Source organism: Bacillus rossius, chromosome 1, assembly GCF_032445375.1.
Source record: "Bacillus rossius redtenbacheri isolate Brsri chromosome 1, Brsri_v3, whole genome shotgun sequence".
In the NCBI taxonomy this organism is placed as follows: domain Eukaryota; kingdom Metazoa; phylum Arthropoda; class Insecta; order Phasmatodea; family Bacillidae; genus Bacillus; species Bacillus rossius.
The window spans coordinates 309476242-309500462 of record NC_086330.1 but is presented as its reverse complement, the minus strand read 5'-3'; the positions used below and the strand labels follow the sequence as shown (position 1 = coordinate 309500462).

Below are 24221 nucleotides of genomic sequence, written 5' to 3'. Positions count from 1 at the left end.
GACTCTGGGTTATCTGTAAGTAAATTACTACAGTTGAGAAGAGTAAAATAATTTTGCTGCCAGCCTCTGCTGATGTTTTTCGACAGCAACACTTGGATGGGCGATATAGTTAAAAAAAAATTAATTTTGAATGCTCTCCAATATGCATACATAGATTATGTGAACATCCAGGCTGAAGACAACTAGTGATAAAGGCTTTTTCTAGTGGTCATTGTACAGCAGCACTATTTTCATTGGTATACTACACTGTAAAAGCATTAACAATCCTTACAATGATGCAATATTAGATTACGCTACCCATGCTGAAGCCTTTGCACTTTTTCCTTGAACTTTATCACAATGTTTTACTGCATACTAAACAATAAAAGCATTAATAATTATTTCTCTTAGGCAATAGTAGATTACATGGCACTCATGCTGAAGTTTACAAGTGAAAGAGGCCTTTGCTATCAGTTCTGGAACAGCAGCACATTGTTTACGGGCATACTTTATGGTAAAAGCATTATTAATAAATACACAGAGGCAACAGTATATTATATGAACACCCACACAAATGCCGAAGAGGGTGATAGCCTATAGGACATGTGCCAATGTTTCTTAGACAGTAGAAATTTTGTTGATGATTATTATAATATAAGTACGGTCAAAATTGAATGGTTTTATTTTTTCTCCTTTTTTCTTTGCGTAAAATGAAGGATTTTTTATATAAATTTTGTACACATGTCCCTAACATTGTTTATTGTCATGTAAAATTACTGAAATATTGGCTTATAAAATCATGTTATTTATCAAAATAAGAAAATAGGTCATTTAAATTACATAAATATCATCATTTGTTGTTGGTAATAAAATATTTGTATTTTGCAGGGTTTAATTTCTTTGAGTTGCTTAAAAAGTATAAAATTTAATTTTTACACTTGTTATGGTATTATTTTTACGATAATATATATTAATATGAACAAAATAATCAGTATGCTAAAGCCCAAAATCTTTATAAATATATTTGTGACATTTCTCTGTAGGCTTTAAGTCGAATTCGTATGGTATCACACATTGATTGTTGGGTGACTTAAGTTCTTTAACCAGTTTTTTTAAATTATTTTTTTGAAGTAATCTGAAAATAATTATGCACTAGAAACTTAACAATCGTAGGTAAATAGTACGCTGCTTTTAAAATTTCTTAAATAAAAAGTAAAATTAAAACTAATTAACTAAATTTTATGATTTAATAGATAAAACTATGTCATTCTGATGAATTTAATTCCATTTAAAGTATTTCATTGGAATTTGGTGTTATTCCACATCTACCACCAGTCATCATACAAACTTGCCTTGCAGGCCACTCACCCTTAGACAATAGTAGATGACACGTGCGCCCAGGCTGAAGCCGACGAGGGTGACAGGCCTCTGCCCCTGTTCCTTGGACAGCAGCACTTGTGCCAGCTGCTTGCCCACCTCAGCCGAGCGACGGCAGCACACTCCCCACGGGTTGTCTATTACCGACGCCAGCGTTATCAAGGAACTGGGCCACGCTATGGCTGTTATGATACCTGCCACCAAGTCATTCACCTTTATATTGTTCAAAAATCATGGCATATCAACATCAACGACACATCACAGATCCTATTCAACCAGATGTCAGAATGCATCTTATTAAAAGCTAATCATAAGAAACATTCGGTTAGTTAAATTTTCACCACATGATTATTTTATTAATAAATGATTTCAATGAAAATATATTTTAGACCATACAATAAAAGATAAATATAATATGATTTCAAGTAATAAAAATGTTGAAAACTCAAGTTACGAGAGGTTGTCATGTTATGTCCATGGGCGTGCACAAGGGGGGGGGGGGGGGGTAGAAGGGAGGAAAGATTGGGGGAGGGGGCTAATAGTCCCCCTCCCATCCTGGGAATCTTAAAAGAATCTATCATTCCCACCAACAAACAGAAATAATTTGAAATCTATCAATGGGAAAAGTTTTACTATCCCCCCCCCCCCTCCCCCCACCAGAAATGAAATTCTGCATATGCCTTCAGCATGTGGTGACTGACTCCATTGTGATGTGAGCTCTGCATTACACATCGTAGAACTTAGCAGTTTATTTAAATATCAGTTTGTGAGAACAAGAAACATTTTGTATTGTATTGACATTGCTTAACTAGACTGTACATTATGCAAGTTTATTTGGGCCATGAAAAAAATTAATTTAGTCACAAGACAAATGGATTGCAGTAAAAAATAATTTTGCTGTTGATGTGGAACTCTTCTTTTTTACTTTTATAATAAATGCTGTGTATGCAATTTTGAGGACTGATAGCTGTGGAAGAAGTTTAGCTTCAAACTATCGAGACTAGTACACAGCATTTCTCGAGTGTCACAAGAGTAATTATAGCTAAACCGATGTGAGCGAGTGTTGGCCTCAGGGAAAAAAAAAAAACATTATTTGGCAAACAATTACCTATTTACTCTAAAAATAGGTATTTTTGACCTATAGGGAAAAGGCCAACTTTTGCAAATAATTTGTATAGTTAAATAATGTTTAAATATTTTAGTTTTCTGGAATAATTGATATCATTATTTTTAGCGGTGAAAAAACATTAAATATTGACAACTTAAATGTTAATGATGAAAAGCAGGGACAGCATTTTTTTTTATTAAAAATACCTCCAATTCATATTTTGAGTATCAATTTAATGAATATTTTTGTACACTTTAAACTGGTTTAGCTTGTCTTATATTATTTTGCTAGCTTATTCTAGCCTTAAATATTTTTGAAAATTGTTTTTCATGCAAAGATTTTTAACTAGACTACTCGGGAGAGTATTAGAATTTAATATTTGCTGTTTTGCCAACTTTCAAACTTTTATCTATTTTGATAAAGCCCTGGGGGTCACACTCTTACCCATCATGGGCTTCGCCTCCACTCTACCACTCGGGGACTTTCTTCAATTGGGGGTTTACCCCCACATGGAGTTATATATGATATAATTATATATATATATTAAAATGTAAAAATTTATAATTCTAACTGCTCCATTTTCATGGAAAATCTTAAAGAATGTTTTAATAATATGCACTAATAACAAGTTTTTAACTCTATTGAAGGTAAAACTAATGGAAATACGACAAAACATCATAATATCAAATAGAAGATCTTGAAAAATCCAATACAATGGTGCAATCTGAATCTTTACGAGTCTTACCATTCAGCCACAACAGATCTCCAAATAAAGGTCTGCACTGACTTTAAAGTTGTGTTGCAATTTTGAATTTTTTCTAAGTTTAAAATTTAAAAAACTCATTTGTTTTATTTTTTCTCTCAGTTTACAGGCTGAGAGCTATAGGCTGACCAAATTAAAGTTTCTTACTTATCTGAAGTAGGTTAGACTTTGTATGGATGAGTGATGGCGGCCAGTTGCACCATTCTCCTCTTCGATTCACGATCCAATGAGCTTATTGTTAGCCCAAGAATGATCTAAGAATCATTCCTATAAACGTTGTGCAAACACATACTGCGACTACATGAGTTTCATCCACGTGAACTAAATTTCACACATTTCCAATCTGCGACAACAGGCAACAGCAGTGTCGAAGAAATGTAAGGTGCATTAATATTGATGGGCTGGATGACACTGCGAACAAATGGTTGATGTGACTGCCATAAGATAGAACACATATAGCCGCTGCTTCATTTTTTAAATTTTAATAACAACTGAAATAACATACTGGTATTTCAAAATAACTACAAAACGAAGCAGTGGAAAATATGAATAGGTTTTGACTAAAAAAGGCTCCATTTAATATGGAAAGTAATCATAACAAAATAAATTCAAAAACATTAAACTCAAAAAAATAATTTCAAACATTTAAAATATGGATATTTCTCGTAAGAGGCTGTAACACTAGAATAAGACATTTTTGATTCTTGTATTATACATGAACAGAAATTTCATAAATAATACTTTAATATTTACATTTGATTCAATCAATCCGTATAAACACCGTAAAAATGCTGGCCATGTCTCGGATCACATCGAAGTTCCCAACGATCTTCGCTCAGCTCTCACAACACAATAATGCGACAGAAAATGTGGTAAATGATGATCAAACCAGCATATAACTCATACTCTATCTAGATCATGCCTGAACGCTAATGGTGCAACTGGCCATTAGTGAGTCAGTGTCAGTGAGTCACCGGTAGGGTTGTCTAAATTTTAGAACTATTAACAGAGAATTTTGTACAATAAAAATAAGCACAGCTGTATTATTTGTGTTGGTAGTTGTGTTATGTTTTTTTTTTGTGTTGGCACTCCATTAATCTTATCTGATTAGAGTATCTGTTTTTTTTATGTTTGTCATTTTGGTGTGTTGCTTGTCGAGACAGATCAGATGCAGGAGACCCACAGTATACATGGTCATTTAGCATATTTGATGCTGCCTGGTTGACAACCAGCAGAGGAGATGAAAGTAAGTAAAGTTAGTGAAATAGTCCGGATAAGTCTTCTACAGAAAGTAAATTTTTATTTATTTAAAAAAAATGCATATATGTTTTGGGTATTTTGCATCACAAATATTTCTTTGAGCCAAGTATTAGGAGTGAAATACAGTAAAACCTTTTTGTTGCGACTCCATTTATTGCGACCACCTCTCTATTACAACCGGATTTCGAGGAACCGTAAAAAAATTGCCGAAAATCCTAAGAAAATCGGACAGAAAATAAGTTTCTTGTGGTGAGTAGCATGTTACTGCTTTTCTCTTGCCGAGTGCTGTACTGCTGTAGGCAGCGCATATCTAAAAATAGATACCACTTCCTGTCGACCGCTGTCAGCGCTTGACAACCCCCATTCCACGTCCCTTTGCCGGCAGGGTGCAGATAAAGGTTTTAGTGGCAACGTGTTTACGTTTAGTTTTTTGCGAGTGTCTAGTGTGGTACGCAGTTAAGGCAAAGCTACCTGCTGGATTTCTCTTGATTTTGATTACTATCGGTTGACAATGTTTGCTTAGTTTTTGAAGTCAGATAAGGTATATTTTCTGCTTGAATTTGTGAACTATTGTTGATGACTTATGCAGGTTTTTTTTCTTTTGATTTTGTGTATTATGACTTAATAAATAAAATACCATTAAATATTAATTACTATTAATTCAACGCAGGAAAAACCCTCCAGCCGCAGCGTGTGAACATGGTAGTCGGCCACTCGCTCGCCCTTGCTCACCCTCTCCCCGTACCGTGCGCTGCTTGTATGTTTAACAATCACGTTATCTGCTTCATTTTAACGAGAGTAAAAATACATTAAAACTGTCAGCAAATTGATAAAAGCTTTATGTGTCTGCAAAACAGGGCACAACACTGGCCCGCCAGTTTTTTCATTCAAAACGTAGCTAAAGAACTTTCATGGATCAGGCTGAAAACATCCGGCAAAATGTGCAGGTTATAAGGAATCTTGTTATAAATTGAGATGTTATGTATTTTGAGTAGATATACACAGCGACCGACTGGATGCACGCCCGCCTCAACTTGTTTTAACTGCCGCAGCGATGTTTATTTTGACAGCTCAAGGAATTATCTTTTCCCGTGGGTTGACAGAAAAAGGTCGCTTCACCCAGCATAAAAAAAGGCTACGCCACTTATTCCCCACGCAGGAAACACACTGGCTGCCGTCTGTCTTCCCCACATTTATCTTTCTTAAACATTCCACGTCTCGCCTCTTGTGCAAGCAATAACGAAGCGACCACATATTGGGCTGTTTTATGCTTTGTTTGGTGACAGCAGCTTGATTTTATTCAGTATATTCCTTTTCATAGGACCCTTGCTATTAAAATACATTTATATTTAAGTTTGAAAGCTTGTAAATTCCTTGCCAGAGATGACTGAACTCGAACTTGGTGTGAAAAGTGACATATTTTGACCCCTCCCTCACTGCTTTAGTACACCATTCATAATAGCCCAATTTTACGGGAGAAGGGAGGGTGAAATGAGCATTTTCTCACTGAAGGTTTTTCAAAGGAAGCGAAGTTGGGGTGTTACAAGGGAGGACACTAGATGGTTTGTGTGTCTGGGAGGGATGAGCTAGCCTTGAAGAATGTTAACGAGTGGGGAGGGAGGGGTGAGCTTATGCGTCATGAAGCCGCTGCCGCCAGCCAGCCGGGCGAGCTTCGTGTGCGCCCACTCGCGTTAGAGAACCTACAGCTGCCATATTTTTAAAGGAAATGTCCCATTATTTTTTTGTTATTCTTACATGAACATTATTGGAAGTATTAAAGCCGGCACAAAAATACGCTGTTTGTTAAAATTAACAGATTTTAATGATCTTTCATTTCGTTTTTTTAATTTTTTTCTCTGATTTTCACATTTTGGTCAAAATATCCAATTTTTTGACGGTTCCTGAGAATGTATTCGTAAAATCACTGCTTCGTTAAATCCGGGGTTCGTGACATTGAGGTTATAGTGTATTTAGCTACGGCAAGCAGAAAACATACATGTAAACTAACCAGTAAAAATAAACTGTCTTGACTTGTCATGAAGGTTGAAGTGGGTTTAAAGCAAAGCCGTCTAGCATTGTGAGTGACAGCATCCTGCCATTGTACGGGTGGTTTCTTAGCGAGTAGCGGTTTGGGAAGGGAGGGGGGGTGGAGGGGGGGGGGGGTTGAAATAAAATGTAAATTTCGGAAAACATCTATTACGACCCCCCTTCTATTACGACCCTATTCCTGGGAACCGTGAGGGGTCGTTTCAGAAAGGTTTGACTGTATACCTTCAATAAAAATATTTTTTTATTTCATATCAAGCCACAAAACACAACAGATTATTCTACTTTATATAATTATTTACAAAAGTCCCATACACGTTTATAGCCATAATCAAAGATTGCTATCTATGTTCAATGTCCTCACACACCAAAAGGTTGAAATGAACTTGTCTTTGAACTTCCTAAACATAGCATTGACTTACACTCTTTTTCACCTCCTCTTCCTTCCTTTTTTTTTTATTTTCAGCTTTCCACTTGTGAGAGACTGCGCGCTGTCGCAGGGCAAAAAATATCTCAGAGCCAGTGACTTTCTTCATTCGCAGTTTAAATTTGGTAAAAGAAAAGTCTTAATAGGGTTCTGTGGTGTAAAGGTCCAACAAACCATGCCTTAAGTGAGTATATTGATTTGTGGTAGTTTGCCAAGTAGTACTGTTAAAGTGAGACATACCAATTGCACTATAGAAAAGACAGTATTAAGTTAGTTACCTGAGATTATGGTGTACTTTAATGCCTCTTGAGAGGCTAGTGATGCTACGACACTCAGTGTGGCCTCCATAGCCTTGACTGATTTTAGCTGGCAAGTGGACTCATAGCGCAGGTAGTACTGATAAAGTGAGACAATGCACTAGAGAACAGATAGTATTAAGTTAGTTACCTGAGAGCATGGTGTACTTTAGTGCCTCTTGTGCAGCAAGAGATGCTGCAAAGCTCAGCGCGGCCTCCATGGCTTTGCCTAGTTCTAGCAGGTAAGTGGACTCATATCGTAGGTAGTACTGCTCTTGAGAGTTATACAGTGTGCGCCACGGACGCGTGAAGTCATCCTCCACTGTGTCTGACAGCCAGCCAGAAATTGCCACAGTGATGTGCAGTTGTTGAGTGGAATGGTTCAACTCGCTCGGTGGATTCAGACGACCGAAAGCAAACTCTTCTATCTCACCCACTCGTTTTTTCATTTTAAAACCTTAAAAAAAAATAAGTTTTATCACTAATTTACATAGTAAACATTAAATTTAAATTCTTTCAAAACATTGGTTTGATTTTCCTACAATGGTTTTACATTTTGTGAAATATAATTTTTTATTAAATTACTGTGCCGCCAACTAGTATTTGGGCACAATTTTAAATTTAAATTTTTTTTTAAATTAAATTATGTTACCAGTCATTCTTTTGCTGCAAGAACTTAAACTTGTTCCACCTCCTGTACACTCCCATTCAACCTTTGTCAGACCTGTCTCCCCAAGTTTTCCCAGCCCTAGATCCGATTTTTGCAGTCTTTGCCAGTCAGTCTGGGTATCCGTTTATTCCCGCCTTGGCGCACAAACGTCGCCTTTAATTCGCCTCCGATCCATGACGAGAACTGCTAGGCCCTGCAAGCTCTCAGGACAGGCCAATTCCAAAACCTCCCCTGACACGAGCACTTCTTGACATGATCGCGAATCATCTTCGCCAACTTTCAGTCACGCCTCTGGGCTCAGAAGAACCACTTTCCCACTGTCATCAGCAGTCCCCACACCCCCCACCTCTCCAAGTTTTCCTGGGAACACTGGCCCAGAGCGATGACCGGCCCCTAATCCCGGCCAGGGTCGGCCTTTCCCCAAGGCCACAACACTAGTCCCAAAAGTACATGCTTATGCCACCTAGCGGTAGTTTTGCGAATCACTTCCCCTGGGGGTTTGAAAGCCCGCTGAACGCCTGCCCTCTGGCGTCTCCCGCAGCAACCAGTACCCAGTAGTTCCTTCCCAGGCCACCAGAGCGCCCTCGATAATCTTCGGAACCAAAGCATCCTCCCCTTTCTTTAACATCGCCTTTTAATTACGAGTCTCTGCAGCCCCAAACTTACTGCGCGCCGCGATTCGGGACTGACTGCTTCGCATCTACATCAGGACGCCTGCCTCTCTTTTAAGATGTGATTAACTAGACAAGGGATGATTCCCACAACGGTAGTGTTCAGGCGTTAGTCAGTTCGTATAGATCTAGCTCGTAGAAGTAGTCATGTGGTAGTCTTTAAAAACATTTTTTTTAAATCATGAATCGTCCATGGCGGGTCCGTGTGCTCAACGCCTGGGCAGATCCTGGAAGACATCAAGCTGTTTGGTGAGTTTCTAGTACCATCACTCCCCGACCACCATCGTGACTAGAAGGCATTTTCTGCCTATTTTGCCAACTGTCTGTGAATCAGTCCTGAACATATGTTTTTTCGGATCTGTTCACAGACAGGGACCAAGTACCAGACCATTTACAAGTACAGGACCAGATCAGTCTCCACGGGCCGGATGACTAAGGCCCTCTGACGTCCCGTCAGCTGTTCCACTTCGTCCAGAATTCTTCAAATCGCCAGCCCTTCAGTTTTTAAAACCTTTTTGGACTAGCATCCAACCATGACGTTTCTCAGATCAGACAACCAGAAGTTTCCTACGACTCTTTAACGTGTTTATTTTCACGAACTTTATTAAAATTGTGTTAATTATCTCAGTGACGGCTGAGCGTTCAGTGACGGCTGAGCGTTCATAGCCGACGGACGTGCGCGCGCGCTCCCCGGCTTTAATGTGCTATTATTTCTTCACTATCGTTAAGTTCGACTCATAATTGATTCATCGCTGCTTAATCTTTCCGACTTTCATGGGTTTTCATTACCCGATAATAATGATTCGATCATTGAATTAGTTCCAGACACGGTTACTAAAATGTTCAGATCGCCTACTAAAAAAGTGATTTCTAATTCGCCGGGAATATCTGAAAAAGCAAGTGAAAGTTCATCGAAGCAAAAATCTTCTAGTGAAGCTTGGACGGTAAAACTTCTGGATCCCACCATGGAAGACTTAATCTCGGCCGTGAAATCCCTCAGTATGAAATTTGACGAGTTAAAAAGCGAGAATATGGTGTTAAAAACCCTTCTTATCGACTCTCGTAGTGAAACTGCAGAGATAAAAAATGATCTGCAACAGATTAAACAGATCTTATCTTCTAAGACTGATTCTGTTAATTCATACAGTCAAGTAGTTAAAAAAGTCTCCTCAAACAAGAAACCTGCTTGTGTCGAGTCATCCGGTGTATCTGGCAACAGTGCGCGCACCAGTGACCCACTTACAACTCAGCGTGTCTCCAACGACGTCATCAGGAAAAACGGTAAACAGCTCGTCGACGAAGACGGCTTCACCGTAGTACAACATTCACGCAAGTCCACGAATAATGAAAACTCCGATAGAAAATTATCTAACACGGATCGTAAGAAAAATCCCTTGCAAATTGGCATCAGGAATGTTTCCACATTAAAAACAATTGCTAAACCTATTTACAAAAAAACAAAAGCTCTCTTTGTCACGCGTTTTGAGCCGTCTGTCACGGAACAAGAAGTCGTAGATTATATTTCCAACGAACTAAATCTCAAGCAAGTCAAAGTGGCCAAGCTCCGGACAAAGCATAATTCTTACGCCTCCTTCCATGTATCTGTTCTGGAAGAAGATTTTAGTAGAATTAATAATATTGTTTTTTGGCCCAGTGGCTGTTTAATCAGTCCTTTCTTTGGAAAACTGCATCAAGACCAAATTGTTAGTACTAATTCATCTCCTGAAGCTCTCGGTAATTCTACCCAATTACCTCCAAGTTCCTGCAGTACATCGTCACCTTTTATGCCAGCAACTTCTATGCCAGGGCCTGGAGGAGTGCTTCCTACTCACTTCCCAGTGAATGCCCAATCTTAATGAATGGGAAATTGCATATCAGAATGTTAGAGGACTTAGAACAAAATCAGTTGAATTCTTTGATAATCTTATTAATACTCAGTATGACATAATCTGTCTAACAGAAACTTGGTTCAACGAAAGATGTATCAATGCTCATTATTTCACCGATAATTATTCTATTTTTAGAACTGATAGGGATCCGCTACTCTCATCAATGGAACGTGGTGGCGGAGTGTTGATCGCAGTGAACAAACATAAATTCCCTTCTGTTCAGCTAATTCAATTATATGACTATCGTGGAGTAGAAGCCGTATGGATTAATATTAAAATTGCCTTTAATAAGTACTTAACATTGGGTAATATTTATCTTCCTCCAACTACATCACCTAATCTATTCACATTGTATTTTGAAGCTCTTGAACAAAAACTCGTTAATTCTCATGATAATGTGATTATCTTAGGTGACTTCAATGTACCTGGGATAGATTGGAAAGGAAATCACTATTTCAATATTGCCCGTGCACATGTCAGATCCAAGGCTCAGTGCCTGCTTGATTTCATATCTAATTTGGATTTATTTCAGCACAACCTAATACAATCTTCCAATAATCTTCTAGATCTTTGTATTTCTAATCTATCCCATTGTGTGGTTGAAAAAGCTGTTGAATCTCTGGTCAAAGAGGATATCTATCATCCTACCCTACTTATTAAACTACTTATTGAGGCGACCTCACACAATTTTACTCCAGATTCTATTTTCAGAAACTACAAAGCTGGTGATTACTTAAGCCTTTATAACTCTCTAAAAACCCACAATTGGGATGAATATTATAACACCACTGATGTAGATGCTCTTGTAGATCAACTTACATCTTGTATCTGTGATAAAATCAATACTCACATTCCATTATCCACACGTAAGGCCTCTAAACATCCTTATTGGTTCTCTGGTGAATTAATTCATGCCTTAAAATCTAAAAAACACTTTCATAAACTCTATAAAAGAAACAATAATACTCAGTATTACCTTCTTTTCTCTAAATATAGAGCAATAGTTAAAAATCTTATTAAGCGTGATAAAACTAATTGGAATCGTAGTATCAATAATAAGGTTAAGAATAACCCTAAAAAATTCTGGAGATATGTCAATGTTATGAAAAATGGTTATAGTGAATCCCATTCTCTTAATGTCAATGGTGATATCTGTAATGATCCTGGTATTCTTTCTAATGTCTTTGCTAAGTACTTTGCTAGTGTATATGTACCATCCACCAACCACCCTCGTATCATTGATCCCGATATTATTCACGATTCAATTCCTGTATCATTCTTATCAGAAAGCCAGGTCTTATGGGGAATTAAATCATTAAAACCAACTATGTCTACTGGTCCTGACGGTATACCAAATTTCATTATTAAAGGCTGCTCTTTTATTCTAATGCCTCTATTGTTGCATCTATTTAATACAAGTCTAAAATCACAAGTATTTCCCACTAAATGGAAAATAGCTAAGGTTATTCCCATACATAAAAAGGGTAGTAAACTCAGTGTATTTAATTATAGGCCTATATCATTATTAAATGGCTTTACTAAAATCTTTGAAAAAATAATATTTAAACATATTAACTTTCCAATAAACAACAGATTAGCTCCTAATCAGCATGGCTTTAGAAATAGTATGACAACTTCTACTAATCTTCTCTCATTTATTAATCCTATATACAATAAAGTTACAACAAGGGGGCAGGTTGATGCATGTTATTTTGATCTGGCTAAAGCCTTTGATACTGTCAATCACTCCATTTTACTAGCTAAACTTTCTAACTTCGGTCTCTGTAATAATTATATAACCTGGTTTACTAGTTACCTTAAAGATAGATGTTTCTTTGTTTCACTTAATAAAAAAACTTCTACTTTATATCATGCTACTTCTGGTGTGCCTCAAGGGGGTACTTTATCTCCCTTATTATTCAATATTTATATCAATGATATTTTTAAAGTTCTTCATCATACTACTGGTTTTCTGTTTGCTGATGATCTTAAAATATCCAGAGAAATTTCCTCCTTAAATGACTGTCTGCTTCTTCAATCTGATATTACTGAAATTGATAATTGGTGCAAAATGAATTTAGTTTCACTTAACAAAGATAAAACAAAAATTATTTCTTTCACAAGGAAAATTCATCCAGTTAAATATGATTATTTTCTTGACAACTCAAAAATTTCCAAATCTCTTAGTATAAAAGATCTTGGTGTTATTCTTGATTCCAAACTATTCTTTCATCAACATGTTAATTCTTTAGTATCCTTTTCCCGTAGAACCTTATATTTAATAAATTATATAACTTACTATGCATCTAATATTGAATCCATTCTTACTCTTTATTTGTCCTTAGTTAGAAGTAAACTCGAATATTGCTCAGTTATCTGGAACAGTATTAACACCACCGACAGTGACAAAATTGAATCCATACAAAATAAATTTTTCAAAATAATTAGTTCTAGACACCATCAATTACCCAAATTAGAATCTCTTTCAAATCGTCGCATCCATCTGGATGCCCTGTTTGTGTTTAAGTGCTATAGTTCAAAAATTAATTGCTTATACTTACTTGATAACTCTGGTATTCGAGTCCCGCAGTTCAAAAGCCGCCTTCGATCCCTATTATGTTCCTTACACAATAATAATGATTTAATTTACAGACTTATCTCAAATTTCAATAAATATGAAAATTTTATTAAAAACTTCAAATTTTAATTTTTATGATTACCCTAATATTCTGAGTAATTTTATAATCCTGTTTATTCTTCCAATTTTAGTTCAATTAGTTAAAATTATCTCAGTTGCTGTTTTGTTTTGTTTTGTTTGTTATTGTGTCGTCCTTTATTTTCCTGTGTAGGTTGTATTTATTCGCTTGTATGTGTCGTCTTTTATTATCCTGTTTATGTTGTATTTATTCGCTTGTATGTGTCGTGTTTGTATTACTTGTTCTGTGCACACCTCTAAAGCTTCGGCTGTTGGTGTGCATGTCACAAATTTTAATAAATAAATAATAAATAATAAATAATTGTCTAATAAGGGCCGGCCCATTCTTTTAATAATGTGATCTTAAATCCATGTTGTATATGTTTTTTGTTAATTAACTTATATTATATACTTATATTATACGATGGAAAATAATCCAAAGTAAAATAAAAAACAGAGGAACTAATGTCTGGATAAAATCATTATTTTGCCTTCTGAAACCAAAAGATCCACTAGTTACCCCCAGTCATCAGGAGAGACTGACGAGGTGTAACATTACATAGTAGTATTGAGATTGAACAGAGAGTAATGATATGTTATGAAGTTCATAACTCATATAATTATCATTTAGTATTTACTTGAAAAAATTCAGCTTCATCATTATACAGTCCATCCTGTTTATATTAAATTTGAAAAGGAGTACATCTCTTCAAAGCTTTTGATCTGATGTTTTATAATGCACAAATTCCTAACCCTTGTGGGCCGGCATATACTCCTTGTGAGAGGCTGTATCCGACGGAACAAGACACGACCCCATATGGCTAGGGAAACGGATACGCCCTTTCATTGCGGCTCAGAGGTGTCGGAGAAGGCTATGTTGAGAGGCTGAGACTACCCCTCCCATCATCAATACCACCTACATCTTAGCCCATTCAGCGATCTAGAGGCATTGAAGGGCTACGCCGAGAGACTGAGGAACCCATCCCAGCATCAGCACCACCCAGCAACACTATCCAGCAAACCAGCAGCGTTCTCACTGGCATGCCCCCCAGCAAACTACCATCTGGCACCTATCTGAGCCTCTCACATTCTTCAAACCCCCACCAGTATACCGATCAATGCTTACAGATACCATGCGATCCAACCGAGGCCCTATCCTAGCCTCTACTAGCTTTTAAACAGGAGTATATATAGGAAAAGTTTTTTCTCCAGTTTTTTAATTTTGTAGAGTTTAAACAAGACTATTCACAGTCTTGCTTAAAATCACACGCCGCCATCAAGTTTTATGTTTACACAATCTTAACTAATATAACTGGCTTCCAAATAAACAATTGACACAAGTATAAATGATAGTAAATGTGCACAAACTTATGGTGGGCGAGAGACAACAAAGAACTTGTTCTAGTACAAGTACACAGATTATTAAGGCATGTGTAAAAGTTAAATAAATAATAATAAAAAAAGGAATGAAGATGGTGCTATGTTCAGATTAAAACAGCAATAACTTGATTTAATAATATCCTCAAAGTTTAACATTCATATAAATTTTAGTTACAAAAACAACACTGCCCTCAGGCTTAAATGTAGAGAACATATGCATAAGGTGTATGACCTTCATCAGTCCATATAATCACGAGGCAAAGTATATGAAACTCAAGAAGAGAGAAAGGTATACACATCATTAAGCAGATAAAAGGATTAAATACGTACCACAAAGCGACACACAAATTAATTATTAAGTTACATTAACATACAATTCATAATGTGAAGTTTTGTTACAAATCTTATCAAAGTCATATATTTCCGCTGAGAGTCGTGCCCATCAGAATAAGTATCAAATTCCAGGCAAGAGAGAGGACACAATACAAATCTAACTGCCAGGTAGTTACGTGTTATGCACCTTGATTTATGTTTACAGCAAGTAAATTTTAAAATATATATGAAAATAGAAAATTGAACTCATGATTCAAAATACTAAAACAACAACTAGAGTAAATATGTACAGTACAATGCAGATACCGTAAAATACATACATATAATCCCGGATGGATTATAATTACGCCAAAAGCAAACATACTGCAGCACATAAGAATAGGTAATAATTATGTATATACTTATACACACACGACTATATGAGCTATGGGCTGCGGGTTAAAATCATTCTTAATCAAAAGCTACAGAAAAATTAGAAAGTCTGGGTACAACATGACATGTGTTGCTGTAGACATGTGTTACTATGGACAATGTGTCTATAGCCAGTGAAATTTAGTGAGGAGAATCCCTTGGCATCGTCTATTGTAACATACAAGACCGCAGGGGAGGCAATAGTCTCAGTGGGTTCTCTTGGTGTGTGGTCCAGGCGTTTGGGAGGCAGTAAGCCCTCCAAGCACTCGCTCTCCTGAAACACACTGTTCAGGTCGGGGTGCCTGGAGAACTCGTTGGCAAGCTGGCTTTCTCTGCCTAGATGTGTTTCACCACGAAACAGAAAGCCCGCAGCTGGAGGACCCAGCTGTTGAACTTCGACCTCCTGCCTTGTACTATTCCCAGCCACTCCAAACACTGACTGCTCATGCACCCCTCGAAGTGGTGGTGATAAGGATTCATCGCCCAAACCACACCTCGAACACTTACTCATTCACATGGTAGAGCCTCTGTACAGAACTGAATTTGGCACTGCTGTACTCTGTGACCCTGCATTCGCCGCCATCATCATACTGATACAACACAGTCCCCATGACCTCCTGGCTGGAATCTGACTGTACTCATCCCAGGGACAAGAGTAAACAATCACATCGCCTGAGCACCCGGCTGTGAACTGTTGAATATAATCATCCAGAACCAGCACCATGATGGCCTGGACATCCTTCAGCACAAGCTACAAGGTCCTAAACTGGAAATGCCTCCCTTCAGTGATGTTAGCACAGAACATTCGGCAAAGAACAGAATGGCTCTGACTGGAACCATAATAAACTAGAACTGAGCTATAAAAAATATATATCATTCAAAATTGTAAATTATGATAGTAAAGGAAATTAAATCAGAGAAAAACACAAAATTAAGTTTAAAAACGGTCATAATCGAGCAAACATTATATGACTAAATTTAAAACAAATATTACTGTGGCAAAATTAAATGTAAAAATTAGTGACGGAACTAGAAACGGTGCATAGTGATACCACCAACAATTTGGATGTGTTTTGTAGGTTCGTGAAAATCAATGTCATTCAACATTACAACACCATGATACACCTATCCAACATTGGCATGGCAGAGCCATGCATGCAAACAGCCATAAATAAATTATGAAGAATGGAGTTAACCAGGTTAGTGCTGAGAGTACAGATATACTCACAAACTCCATGTTCAACAGATGATTAAGAACCGTGTTCAATAATTTACATCTTTAAAAGAGAGTTTGCAAAGCTCAACAAGTTAAAAAAATTAATCAGGGTCAACTGGTGTTGCAACAGAAGATAAAATAGAAGTCTTGAAGACAGGTTGTTGTTTCGTCTTGCGAAGGTAAACTGTGCTATAAAAAAAAACTTTCTAGTAACTAACCTCTCATAGGTAAAATACCTATAGTTTAAAAAATAAAGAGGAGTGTAACAAGAGCTCTTACTTGATGAATAAACATAACAAAAACACTACTTACCAGTGAGGCCAGCACCAGCCACTCCGAACAGAGAGCCAATAATAGCGATGCCTGCGGTGGAGCCAATCGCTGCAGCACTTGCACCCCCCAGAATAGTGCCCATGCCTGCACCAATAAGAGGTGCTGCCAGCCCCCCCGTAAGTCCCAGGATCGCTCCTCCGCCAAGTGTGGCAAGCCCGATACAAGCATATCGCTTCAGCTTGTTGGAACGCAGCTTTTGTAGTTTCACCTGCTTCTCCTTCCTGCAAGCACACCATCATACAAGTAGCAAGGTGCAGCCGTCCAAGATCCTCCTCCATCAGTTGAAACACTGCTCCTCTGCCAAGCTTAGCAACCCCCATACAGCCATATTGCTTCAAATTGTTGGTGCACAGCTGTTGTAGTTCCATCTGCTCCTCCTTTTTGCACACACACCATAGTAGTATATAAATTGACGCGCGACGTGCCACACACGTCTGTAATCTCGAAGCCGTCAGCCCCTCTCTTCTTAAACACGTGTGCGAGCCGCCGCCGCCGTCGGCCGCGACAGCAGACACCGCCCAGCCACAGCCATCGCCGGTTGCCAGGGCGACCACTGCCGTGTCCTTGGTGGCGCCTGCTCACCCGCCCGACCGCCCGCCCGCCCGCATTGTCGCTACATTGGCATTAAATAAGGCATAAATCACATATGTATTCTCAGAATATGCTATAAAATAAAATAAATCACATTTAGAATCTAGACTAGTAATATGAATCTTTTTTTTTTAATAACTTTACCGAGAAATCTGTTACTTAGTAATACAACAATAATGCCGACTTTCATCACAAGTTACGGTCGTACATGTAGTAATAACAATGAAATAATGAATGACAAAAATTAATACATTATACAATTATTATTTTAATCGCGATTCAATTTTAAATATTCTGATACACGTTCTATTTATGAATTTTTTTAGGACCAAGTTTGTTGTAGACTACCAACGTTAAAATATGTATTATCTGAGAATTCCATGATGGCCAACCAATGAATTTGTTAGCCAATCATTTTGAGCAACACAAAAAATAACTAATATTAATATAAAGAATTTTAATGGGTAAACTAGAGAAAACACCCCGTCACTTTTAACTTCGGGCATAGTAATCACTATGATTTAGTGAGGCTTAATTTTAAAAGACGCACAACAATATTTCTTATGGCCTAAAACCATTGAAGCCAAGATAGCACCTTTCAGTTTCCATTAAATATTTCAGGAAAGCGTTTATCTTCATTTGGAACTTTTAACAAATGTCAAGTTGGTAATTACAAAATATTGTTCCGTTGGATGTTGAATTTTGTTTTCCGATTTCCGTGGATACATGAATTCCAGAAATCATGGTGTTTTTGTAGGAAAGGTGTGAGATTGTTATTTAAATGCAAGAAATTTAATTTACGAGATTTAGAGAAGGTCAAAATGTCGAGTGAAGTGTGGAAACACTTTTCAGTTTATGCTAATCCTAAATATGCCACCTGTAATCACTGGAAACAAAACATTTGTCGTGGTGGCACGAGCCGAACATCAAGTGCAATGAAGAAACATTTGAAGCTACACCCAGTTCATGTTAGGGCCACATCACGTTCAGTTAGTAAGCCTAACGAAAATATTTGTGAGAATGTAGATGAACCAAATTTAGTTACAACTGAAACTGGTTCGTCTAATGCAGAAGATAAACCAAAATGTAGCAAAACCATGTTACATCACACTCAACCAACACTTAAGGGTTTCATTGAAAAAAAAGAGAAATTTAAGCCACCAGGCGATTCAAGAAGTGCTGGTATTACTAGGTTAATTGGAGAGATGATTTGTTTTGATAATCAGCCTTTTACAGTGGTCAAAGATAAAGGTTTCAGAGCTCTAGTAGCTCACCTCGAACCTAGATATATCATACCATCAAGAAAATATTTTGCTAACAATGTTATTCCTAGCATGTATGCTGAAACTGTCACAAATGTGAAAAAAACTCTTAAGTGAAGCAGAGTTTGTCTCTGTCACAATGGATTTGTGGACTTCGACAGCCAACAATGACTACTTAGGTGTAACTGTGCACTTCATTGACAAAGACTTTTGTGCACAGCATAAATGTATCATTTCCAGAAATATCTCATTCAGCACAGAATATTTGCAGCTTTCTAACAAGAACACTGGTTGAGTGGGAAGTCAGTGATAAAGTGTTTATAGTTGTTCGTGATAATGCACGAAATGTAGCTGCATTGAACTTATCCAGTTTCCATCACTTCCCATGCTTGGCGCACACTTTGCAGTTGGTTATCAAGGACGGTCTTCTCAGCAGCCGAGTGGTTGCTGCCACAACAGCTGCTTGTCGACGGATGGTGGGCCATTTCAAACATTCATCTCATGCAACAAAAGTTTTGAAAGAAGCCCAGAAAACTTTTGGAACACCTGTTCATTGGCTTGTGCAAGATGAACCTACTCAATGGAATTCAATCCTGCACATTTTTGAGAGACTGTGTGAGCTACGAAGAGCTTTGGCTCTTGCAGCAACTAATATAGGATTGCATATTGAAATAACTGTGGCTCAGTGGGAACTTATTGAAAATGTAATACCTATCCTGGAAATGTTTGACCAAGCCACTTTGCAAGCAAATAAGGCTTCTGTTAATACATCAGAGATCATTCCAACTGTCAATAGTCTACTATAACAGCTCAAGAAACCAGCACCTATACTTTTAGGTCTGCAGGGTGTGAAGAATGATCTCTTTGCATCACTGTCCGAGAGATATAGGTCACTGGAGGAATAAGAAGTGTATGCATTAAGTACACTACTTGATCCTCGATTTTAAGGGAATGTTTTCACAAGCAAGGAAAGACTTGATAGAGCAGTGGAACTTCTCACTAAAGCAGCAGAATGCCTTGACCTTCATACACATTGTGGAATTGTGCATGAGCAAGATGGGGTAAGTACAAGTTCTCTTTATAGTATGCTAATGTACAGGGTTTGTCTGGAAAGTAATAGGACTGATTTTCTTCCGCCGTGACTGTACTTCGGAGCGTGCGCGCACCGACTGGATTAGGTAAAGGGGGTTCCTAGCTAACGAACGAGCGGCTGCTCAGTTGTCTCCTAGCAGCTGGAAAGTCAGGACAGGCTTTTTCGCGCGACGTGTTTCCGTGAGTGGTGCAAGCCGAAAATGCAGCGTTCGTTAGAGCAGAGGTACTCGATTAAATTCTGTGCGAAACTCGGTAAATCTGCGACAGAGACGTTTGATATGATCAAGCAGGCTTACCCAGATGATGCTTTAGCAAGAAGTGGTGTGTTTCGGTGGCACAAGGCCTTTTCGGAGGGCCGGGAAGAGGTCGCCGATGAAGACCGTGCTGGAAGACCTTCGACTTCGACAAACCCCGACAATGTGACTCGTGCGCACAAAGTTTTGAACTCAGACCATCGACTGAGTATTCGTTTAATTGCCCAGATGTTAAATTTACCAAAATCTGTGGTTCATGACATTGTGACGGAGCATTTGAACATGCACAAGGTGTGCGCGAAGATGGTCCCAAAAGTGCTCACTGATGACCAGAAATTGCGGCTCACACCGCCTTTCTTGTGAACAGCTACCTGACCAAGGCCGGCATCCCAACGCTTCCGCAGCCGGCCTACAGCCCAGATGTGCCCCCCCCCCCCCCCCCTCCACCCAGTACTTCTTTTTGTTTCCTCGCTTGAAAAGGCCGATGAAAGGCGAGCATTTTGAGACGACAGAGGGGATCCAAGCAGCTTACACCGCGGCTCTCAAGGCTATTCCGGAGAATGCCTTCCATGACGCCTTCAATGCTTGGAAATCGCGGTGGCAGCGCTGCATCGACGCAGAAGGAGCCTATTTTGAAAGTTTTTAAAGAATTGTAATGATTGGCTCAATAATTTTTTTTAAATCGACTCAGTCCTATTACTTTCCGAACAAACCCTGTATGTTCTTGCCCCTTTGTGTCAGCTTTTAATTTATTTCTTTTTTCCAAACAGGTATCAAATCTTGCTGGTTCATCAAGTGGGATATGGTCACAGTACTTACAGATAATGCCTGAATGCCTTAAATCCACCAAGTCAGATTCTACAGCAATTGATGAACTGACCAGATTCTTACGTGATCCTACAGTTAACCCAGAAATAAACATCCTTGAATACTGGATAACTCAAGTCTGCGTGTTCACCCAGGCTACATAAACTGTCCAAAAAATATTTGTGTTCAACACCTGCGACAGTGTTCTCTGAAAGTTTGTTCAGCACTGCAGGAAACATGATGTGACCAAAAACAGAATCGTCTTGATCCAGACCGTGTCAAAATGCTTGTTTTTTTAAATAAAAATTTAAAGGGTTAAATAATTCTGCATATTGTTTAATTTTTTCTCTTAACTTATAAATTATTTTATAATTAACCCTTGAGTTCTGGATTCGGATTCGAGGGGTGGATTCGAGGTACTGTTTGGGATTCAAATTCAAGATTCGGATTTGGGAAAAATTGGATTAGACCCACCACTAAACAAAACACTAAGGAATGAATTGTACTCACGCTGTCATTTCCCGCTGATACTCAGTCAGGTAATCCACAGCAGATTCTTCATAGATCTCTACCAATTCAACTGGCACTTTCAGGAGGATAGCCACATGGTGAATCAGAACTCTCATTCGAGCGTCGTATTTACCTGCACAGTGTGTGGAACATGAGTGCTGATTCAGTGAGATAACAACAATTACTTTATTAAAAACAGCGACAGCATTAATTGATAGGTTGTTTAGAAATATAACAACAAACATTAGAACATTACTGAAAACAGAAACAAGATGTGAAACACAATGTCCCAATGTCATATCAAGAGGAGCTAATGCACTGACAAGAATAATATCCGCTACAAATAAGACTAAATTCTAAGTACCTAACTACACCTTTGACTATAATAGTTGATTTTAAACTGAAAATAAGAAGTTATAATAAAGGTGTAAAAGGGTGAACACAAACGTGTACTTGAAGAAATTAATATTTTATTTTAAAATTTACTTATGAACTCTATTGCAGGATTTAATAACAGGGTGCCAGAGGTATTCAACATGTGACAATAAAATAATACTCTCAATAATTATTTTTATTGAATTAAACATAGCATGAAAAACCTCGAGTCATGGAATCAACAAAACCAACAAATATTAAATAACTAAATGAGTCCAGCCTATGGGATTTCGTAGACAACCTGACTCTTAAACAAAATAAATAAAAAGTATTTAAGTTCCTGAAAGTGTTCACAAAGTAAAAGTTTTGGGGTTTGCTCCGGCTTGCTCGAGCATGAAATTCCTAGCTTCTGGACCTCTGAACCTGTGTGTGAATAAATTGTGGTTCTTAATTAAATTGCCGATATTTGCCGAAAATCAATGGTCACGTAATTTCATAATAATTTAAAGTTTGTCCTAATACTGTTCAATTAAGTTGACGGTAAAAATTATGTTAGCGTCCCAATAAAAAGACGATGCAGGCCATACCTTAACTCTGGACGATTAAGATCGTTCAGAAAATACGTCGTAACTCACGTAAATTGAATGCAAGCCCTCTGCATTCAATGTCAGGGCGTCGCTGACTATTGCCCTGTATGCAGACGTAATTTTCACAGTAATAACGCAGAAAATAGCCTTCCAACGTATAAATATTCCCCGAGGGAATAAACTTCACCACGCACTAAATGGCGTCATTTTCCACTCTTTTTTCTTCTCTCTTGCCTAAAATGAATTGTTACTTGAAATGGGCCAATCACGGCCGCGACACGTTAGTGTCCTTTTTCCCTAGGCCAATAAAATGTCACTATTACACAAACATAGGCTCGTAGAAGCTGTTCCAAAAGCCGCGCGATTATTTATATCAGCAGTTGTCATGACGACGCAGCAGGAGCTGCGTGCGCCGCCATGCGAGAAACAAAACAAAACACTGCCAAAAGTCCGGGAAGCGGTATTAACCTCGAACGTAAAACAATAACAAACAGTTTCAGTTAGTCTGATAATACCGTAGTATTACAAGGGTCATCTACAATAAACCTACAGAAATTAAAAAAATTTACTTCTAAAGAGACATCCTTATATATATATACACACACAATATATATATATATATATATATATATATATATATATATATTAATATATATATATATATATATATATATATATATATATATTATTTTTGTGTGTGTGTGTGTTCTGGTTTTGAGTTATTCTTTGCATATAACAATAACATAGATACATGTCATCTAGACCCCTCCGGGAAGTACTTTCCCTCCCCACCCTTCATGCGCTCCTCGTTCCTCTTTCCTTCCACTGCCCCAATCCTTTCTTTCTCCTTCTGTTCCTCAACAGGGCAATTGTAAATCAGTAGAGCCCCCTGAAAGTGGTAAATAAAATTTTCAGATTTCATCATTAACAATTAGCAAAAGCTGTGTTAAAATTCACTTAAAAACACAAAAGCGGTGCTAAAATTCACTTAAAAACACAGAAGTGGTGATAAAAACTTGAAAAAAAAGTGTGTGTGTTACTGTAAATATATATGAAATTATTTAAGTTAAATAATTTTACTTGAATCTACTCATTACTGAATACCCTAAAAAAATAGGTTACATATATTTATATGACAAACTTTTGATTTAAACACTGATTAATAGTTCATCCCCATAAACTAATCTGGAAAACTATTAATCCCTTTAACAAAATCTATAAAACACTGTTGACCAACATATCATCATCGTCACACCATTTGAAAATGAATATTTTTTTGCATTTTTCCGCTTTTTGGCGCGATTTATAATGCTTGTGCTGCCCCGTATGGCTGGGTGATGAAGTAAAGATAGTTCCCAAGGTCCCCGGCCTGGTTCGCCCGATAATCTGCTTGATACCATGACGCTGTTCCAACTATATGCCAGCGCCCCCAGCTGACGTGGTTGGGCCACTCACGTAAGGCTGTTCCAAACACCGTTCGCCCAATTATCTGCTTGCTTTTGTATTTATCCGGTGTCGCTGTTCCAAGCTGACGTCACTGCCCGGAGCGGTGTGCGTAGGCTTTAAAACTTCTCCTGTTTTTCTTATCTATCCAAACATTATGCCGGAAAGGAAAATAAAAGCAGTAGTTTTGCGTATTTTTACAGTATATTTTTGGGTTTAACATTATAACGTGAGCGTGTGTAAGCTTTTGTTTGCTTTAGTGCATTTATGACTAATGTTCAGTGGCGGCCATGTTGCGGTGTTTGTTTACCAGTGACGAGACAAGTCTTTTACCCAGTATTTAAATTTCGCGTAAAAACACTGCGATTTCGCGTAAAAATTGTATTTTGGGGTGATTTCGATTTATCGTCGTTTAATCGCGATCACGAAAAGAACAGGCCCCTAGG

The 24221-nt window shown here is 37.8% G+C and overlaps 1 protein-coding gene across 2 annotated transcripts in view; it reads right to left on the bottom strand.

Annotated features, from left to right (window-relative positions):
• LOC134527892 (transmembrane and coiled-coil domain-containing protein 4-like) overlaps nucleotides 1-24221 on the bottom strand; it is a 91921-nt gene that overhangs the window by 24956 nt on the left and 42744 nt on the right. For both annotated transcript variants that reach the window (XM_063360893.1, XM_063360894.1), the window contains 4 exons: nucleotides 21371-21503; nucleotides 16834-17075; nucleotides 7408-7713; nucleotides 1348-1550 (listed from right to left, as the gene is read on the bottom strand). In XM_063360893.1, the coding sequence (XP_063216963.1) occupies nucleotides 1348-1550; nucleotides 7408-7713; nucleotides 16834-17075; nucleotides 21371-21503 (884 nt within the window). The remainder of the gene's footprint in view (nucleotides 1-1347; nucleotides 1551-7407; nucleotides 7714-16833; nucleotides 17076-21370; nucleotides 21504-24221) is intronic.